This window comes from Ochlerotatus camptorhynchus, unplaced genomic scaffold (assembly GCF_037179485.1).
Source record: "Ochlerotatus camptorhynchus isolate MF236.1 unplaced genomic scaffold, CSIRO-AGI_Acam_v1.1 ptg000531l, whole genome shotgun sequence".
NCBI lineage: Eukaryota > Metazoa > Arthropoda > Insecta > Diptera > Culicidae > Ochlerotatus > Ochlerotatus camptorhynchus.
Window position 1 is genome coordinate 149,647 of NW_027041015.1, and position 6,750 is coordinate 156,396.

The 6,750-nt window shown below is 37.8% G+C and overlaps 1 protein-coding gene across 1 annotated transcript; it reads right to left on the bottom strand.

Moving 5' to 3' along the window:
- Nucleotides 1–1,280: 1,280 nt before the first annotated feature.
- Nucleotides 1,281–2,902, bottom strand: Pex13 (peroxin 13). The gene is made up of 4 exons (XM_065236187.1): nucleotides 2,293–2,902; nucleotides 1,997–2,227; nucleotides 1,733–1,935; nucleotides 1,281–1,668 (listed from the first exon to the last, which is right to left on the bottom strand). The coding sequence occupies exons 1-4, from the start codon at nucleotides 2,622–2,624 to the stop codon at nucleotides 1,367–1,369; spliced, it is 1,068 nt and encodes a 355-aa protein (XP_065092259.1). The 5' UTR covers nucleotides 2,625–2,902; the 3' UTR covers nucleotides 1,281–1,366.
- Between the last annotated feature and the right edge of the window lie 3,848 nt (nucleotides 2,903–6,750).

Below are 6,750 nucleotides of genomic sequence, written 5' to 3' on the forward strand. Positions count from 1 at the left end.
GTTTCAATTTCAGGCTCAAAACATATCCTTCCACCTAAATCTGCATTCTGGACGGTGAGTGATAGTTCTATATCATCATCATCAACATATCAAATTTTAAACAAACTCGGTCGCTTCTCCATACAAAAATCCAACAAGGCTGAATCATGAATTCGACACACTAGAACACCTATATGTACTCACCTTTCTGTGTACCTAAATTTTGAGCAATGATAAATCATTAACAGAAAAATCCCTACAGATTATTCCCGTACCTTTATAAGGATGTTCACAACTTTTGTTTTAATTGATACTAACATATTCAGCCCTCCCATCCGACTTTATTCATCCACCAAAACAAACCGTATCACAAATAAAAATATTGCAGGATGAGGATAAACCAATTAGTATTAATTACATGTGCATCAGCGACGTCGAATTGAATAATGTTTTTTTTTACCAATGAATTTATAGATTGAACGAAAATCTTTAAGTGACCCAGCACCATAGGCAACGTACCGGAAACGATGTGGCTTATACTTTTAGAGGCAGATTTTCTCAAACTTCGTAGGCAGTGATGGATCGATCGTTTGGGACTTTTTATGCTAACGTAAATTCAATTGAATTTTCAGTTAACCCATCTTAAAATAGGTAGTTTAGTGTTATAAATCAACTCAACAAAATTTAAAATTTCCGCACAACAGAGCGCTCTCAAGTGCACCTTCAGTGAAAACACAGAGTGTGGCTTTAAGGTGCGGGGGTTTTGCATTTTTATAGGAAGATTAATAGCATTAAACTATCTATTTTTCGATGGGCTAACTGGATTTTACGTTAGCATTCTATAATCATTAAAAAGCCCCAAAAAAGCGATCCATCACTGTTGTTGACTCAACTTACTCCAACATTTTTTGCAAGTCACTCCGTTAACGATAGTTCATCGCAAAAAAATTACTTGTTCATATTGATCATTATAAATTAATTTGAGTTAGAGGCCTGTTCATAAATTACGCAAACAAGGGAGGGGGTTTAAGGCATGTTTAGGGAACAATGTGTATGAGCAACTGTCTACGCAGGTTAGGGGGGCAAAAATGTGTATGAGCAACTGTCTACGCAGGTTAGGGGGTCTACTCCAACAAAAACTGTCTACGTATTTTATGCACAGCCCCTCGGCATTTATGATGCTTTGCAAATTGCTGCCAAAATTTAATACTAAATATTCTAGCTCTTTATACTTGTAAAATTGCATACATGATACCAGAATAGTATAGATTTGTAGTGAAAAGTAAAAGAAGTGCCAATTTTAATATTACTGATGTTCAACGAAAATTAAGGTTTCCGGCAGGTTCAATATTTCTTAAACTTAAATGTCAACCTCTCTGAAGAGGGTTTAGGCATCAGTTTCTAACTGACCTGCTTCGTTGGAATGTAGTTTTACCTCATTGGATGGTTGTTGCTGCTGTTGTTGTTTAGAACCTTGTATATAATTCACCGGAATCACACCACATACCTTGTTGTCTACCGTAGCAAGTACCCAACCAGTATTAAGTAAATTTTGTTCGACCTGTACCGCTCTCGGTGCAATGAGAACCGTTTGTCCCGCTCGAATCGTCAATTCATTTGAATTAGAGGCGTCGAAGCTGTAAATGGCCACCGCTTCTACAGGACTGGTCCAGTTGCGAGGATTTTTTACTGTGTTATAAAATAGTTTTGTAGAGAAAAAAAAACCCAGTAATCAACTTGTGTTTTTGATTACCTTGATCAGTGCTGTCAGTATTTCCAAAAAGCTTCATCAGTAGGTAAGGTGCAGACATGATGAATCCTAAGAATAGAATAACGGGCATTGACGATCCTTTCGTTTGTATCACTGCTTGTTTATCAGCTTCTGCAATTTTGAAAGCCTCGTTGAAGCTTGCGGTACTAGGGTTGGTTTTAGTTATTCTTAACCAATACAAAATCCTGTAAAGTTTAAGTATCATTATATTATTGTACTTTTAATAATAATAACAGTTGCACAAACTTTCTATAAGCCCATATTGCCCATCGGAACAGAGCAAATGATGTCCAAAATTGTGCAAAAACTCCTCGTAGATGGGCAAAGTTAGCTGCTACTCCTAGCACAGCTCTAAAAGAGCTAGTCAGTGCGAAAAATGTGGAATCCAGCATAGCGGCTATGTTTCCAATAGCTCCCACTAAAGATTCAATATTTTGAAAAGCAGGTCTCGAACTCTCTTCGGCGAGCTGGATAAATCTGAGTAATAAAATGGTATATTAGCACAAACATACTTTAACCAAATGCCGAACTTTTTGGTTTACCTATGTTCCGGAAAAGCAGTTGATCCCATACCATAGCTATTTCCATACATGCCACCACTGCCATAACCACTGTAACCGCCACCGTAGCTTCCAAAGGAACCAAAACCACCGTATCCACCCCCGAAACCAGAGTACCCATAAGAGGGAGCACCAAAACGGTTCCCGAAGCCACTTCCGAATGCTCCTACATGGCCAGACTGTTGCAGCGGCCTCGGCGGAATCGGAGGTGCTTGACTAGACGCCACAACGCCAGCTGGTGTGTTAAAACTATACTGGCCTCCAAAAATCCTGGGTTCGTTGAGAACCGGATTTCGGAAATTTGTGGGCTGCATTTTATTTATCCAATATACTCTTCTTTATGCAGCTATCAGAAGATGACGTCCTTACAGCGTAGAAGTTTTGGTACTTTTTTTTACAAACAAATTGAGCCTTCACCGAAAATGGTTCACATATTTTCGTGTTCAAACAGTCGTTCACAGAAACATTTTACGCTTGTACTATAAGCTAGCAAAGTATTAACATGAAAATCACAAAGAAAATAACAGGAACGGGCATTAATACCAGATAAACTATTAGTAAATTTACTTTTATGTTTTGAACTTTGATCGGTTCGATATGGTGACGGTCTTGATGGATGACATATCGGCCACAGTGATGCACCAGTAGTTGAAACAAAATCAATTGACGTTCAGTGCGTAACGCACTGTATAATGTCGTTTTCGTTTTTGCGGTGTAGCTACACCGGTGCTACACTGCCGAACACCGAAAAAATTTAGGGTGTAGCTATCGGTTGCACCTTTGTTTACAAACAAATGATGATGAACTGTCAATGACTCGCACTTATTGCTGCTTACACTACACCGGTGTAGTGTAGTAAAAACGAAAACGACATAAGATAAATCTAGACTAACATTTGAAAATGGCGTAGCTCCAAAATGACCATATCGAGAAAATCGCTTCCGAGTTTTGATAACCTAAAAATTAATCCTATTTCACGACTTTCCATTTTCTGGATGATTTTATCACTGCTAAAATTTCAAAGATAGTTTTCATGTGTCCCACACATGAATTTTTGCAATGTGAACAACAAATGATATCTATGTGTCGGACACATACTTAATATGTGTACACATAAAAGCCATGTGTAACCTCACATAGTATTCATTTGACTCATAAATTTCATGTGTGCTTCTGGGTGGATTCTGTTTATGTGTGGTCACATGAAAATCATGTGGAATTTCACATGGAAATTCGTCGATAAAAATGTGTGGAATTTTATTAGTTTAAGCTTTACATATAGTTAATAGTGCAATCTATCATCATGCATCACTAAAAAACTCAAAAAAAAATTTCTTTGTCGTGAAATTGAGAATAAAACATCATACGCCCTGATAATTTCTTACATGTTCTTCTTCTTCTTCTTCTTCTTCGCATTTCAAGCTTATTTGTATATCACATATAAGCTTATTGGGAGATTGCCGTAAAAGCTCGACACAGATGTCACCACTGCATGATGATGATAATGTTGACAGACTGCATATAAAATTCGTGAAGATTAGCATTAAATCATAATATTCATCAAGCCTGCGTAGAATCCTTCCAATATTGTCGTGACCAGACCGAAGTTGAAAAAAAAGGCATTCGAATTGAAGAAGAAAATGTTTTCACGATCAGACTGATGTGCATCTTTGACTTTTCCAGATGAACTTTCATGAGATATATTCATTTCATTTCACAGCTCCATCAATGCTGCATCATACATATGATGTAAACAGAAGTAAATTGCTCAATTACTCAAAATAAAGATGATTTGTCATCTTGTTATCACTTTATAAACCATCGAGCACCATTTTATAGTATGGTGCGTGTTGAGTAAATCAAGTTCCGTTGCGTTTTCTGTCGAAAATTTTGAGTATCAATATCTTCTTTTTCCTTTATTTAACGTCGGTCTCTGTTCCGCAATCTAGTGCCAATCACCGACGGACATCGATTGCCATCCATTGACGACAACCGAATGTGCAGGAAGGCAGCTTCCACACCTGCGTAGGATGTCGCACCCATTCACAACACACATGGGCCGGGACCAACGGCTTTACTTCCCTTTCCGAAGGAAGACGTGACCAGACATTTTTATGCCTCAGAAAAATCCCACCGACCTCGGCTGGGATTGAACCCAAACCCATTGGGGTGTTAGAAAGCAGTCACGCTTACCACTACACCACCGGCGCCGGCTATGAGTATCAATATGTTTACCTAAAAAAAGACTAAAATGAACATTTATTGAATATTGCCGTCCTATACAACCATTTCTCCATTATCACCAGCATGATACAATCTTTCCTACGTAAATTCACCTAATTTCCACTTTCATCCTAGTGGAAATCGCACATATTCACCATTTTCCGAAAAATGCAGCTGCGCAGGAGATAACCTCTACCTGTGGGTGCAAACTTGTTATGCATAATTTTCCATGAAAATATCTCCGATCCCTCGTCCGATCCATACCGAAATAATAACAGTTAGTTTGCAAACACGTTTTCTTACACGATTCAAGCAAAAGTTTCCACCGGAAATTATTAGTTTTTCTTTATGTACCGATATGCCCCAAAAATCGTCTGTTTTACTTGGAGAATTTGGAAACTATCCTCCTTCTAGTAGTTCTCACTTCGAAATGTAGGTGGCGAAAGCTTGGAAAAGTTTCACTGCAAGACGCCAATTGCATGCTCTCAACTTAGTGTTCTAGATGCACTTCCACACTCGCTTCCACAGTTAGAGCAACCGTAACGGTCGTTGTCATTTGAGCGACTATTTTAACAGCGCACAGCGCTCTCATTTTAGTTTAGTCACTCTTCTCCACACCGGTCGCTGCTATCGCAGTTATCAATTTACTCGCCGTAGTCCGTACCGGTAGTGAGCATTTTGACATTTCTACGAATAGCAACCTTTCTCCCGCGCTGCTATCGCGCTGCTAAATTTGGTAACGCGCTTCTCACCGAGAAGCCGACTACTATTTTAGTTACTCGTATGGCAACCCCCGATACGGTAGCTGCGCTATGATGAGGGCTGCTAAAATGAGTTTAGCAGCGTACCGTTACGGTTGCTCTTATTAATTAATTATATGATTTGAGTAATAGATACACACAAAAAATAATCGTTAATAAATTTTAAAAAACCATCAGTAAAATTAAAAGTTAGCGTTGGTTCTTTTTGGTAGAAAGTATTTAGCATTCAAAACTAAAGTCCCCTAACTGTCAATTCAAAAGTAGCTCTCTTTCTACTTTTAAAAGTTGAAACTTTCAAATCGAATTGTAGAACTGTCAAACTGAAACCTATAGTTTTTAAATTGACGTATAACAAATTTTAATTCAAATGATAAGCATTTTAATCGCAATTTCATACGTTTTTATCTTAAATTTGAATTAATTTTAAATCAATTACTTTTATTTTTTAAAAGAAATAACCAGGGAAATTCCTTTTATTCCAATTTATTTTTTATAATAATTATATTGTCCATTACAAAGCAGCAGATGCTTTTACAGTATGAATTGTATTATTTTAAAGATTGTTGATCAAAGCTGGAATAATTTGCTCCTGACGGACTCGGTGTGGGGGTACTTGAATGAAAGTGGCATCTTGATGGGGGTGGGAGTCGAGGTGGGAGTAAGGCCGTGGCCAGGGTAGGCGCGACACGCGACGCGATGCGATGCGACTCACGCAAGGAATAATAATAAATAATAAGATTCTTTTGAATTGGTCGCGTCGCGTCTACCCTGGCCGTACCCTAACCTTCCTTTCCGGCAAGACTGAGGCTGCTGAAAATTAAAACATCTCAATTAGAACAATCGGAAATTCATTGAAAATTATACCAAATTACCGTCAATTCCAGCACGCCATCATTGTCTCCATGTTATGATAGAGTTTATGTTTCATCTAACATTGCTTCCCTCCGTTGGCTGCTTTGACGATTACCTGCAATCCGATGAAAATGAATTAGCGGTGGCGTACCACTTTTTGGGAACCGATTCCAGTTCGAAAGAGAAACCGACGGAAGAGTAATGTGGAAACGTAGAAAACACAGCAATATGGTTTATTTTTCACGCTTTCAAATTAAGAGGCAAACGAAGGTCAAGTGATGCTAAAATCTTCGCAATGACGAGGAAGTTTTGAAAGATCTGCGACTTTTATTTAAAAAAAATAACTTTTGAAATTACAAGTTGAAATTGAAAGAAACACTTTTAATCCGAAAAAACTGTTTTGATTTTGAATATTTTCGTTGTTAAAACTACGAAATTGGAGAAACTTTTAAATTGAAATTTCATTATTTTTATAGGAACAATTTTTGTTCTTTGTGTGCATCAACCATCACCATTAAGCAGGAACTTTTCTTCAAGCACGTCTCCACACCGAGCCCATCAGGAAGTAATTATTCAGATATCAATTGTACCATTAGTGTAAAAT

What these genes read in the sequence shown, in the direction of transcription:
- Pex13 (XM_065236187.1), bottom strand. Translation starts at nt 2,624, where the DNA reads ATGCAGCCCACAAATTTCCGAAATCCGGTTCTCAACGAACCCAGGATT. An exon ending in ACTGCTTTTCCGGAACATAG is followed by an intron (nt 2,228 to 2,292) that starts GTAAACCAAAAA and finishes TTTATTACTCAG; the next exon opens with ATTTATCCAGCTCGCCGAAG. An exon ending in TACTGACAGCACTGATCAAG is followed by an intron (nt 1,669 to 1,732) that starts GTAATCAAAAAC and finishes TTTATAACACAG; the next exon opens with TAAAAAATCCTCGCAACTGG.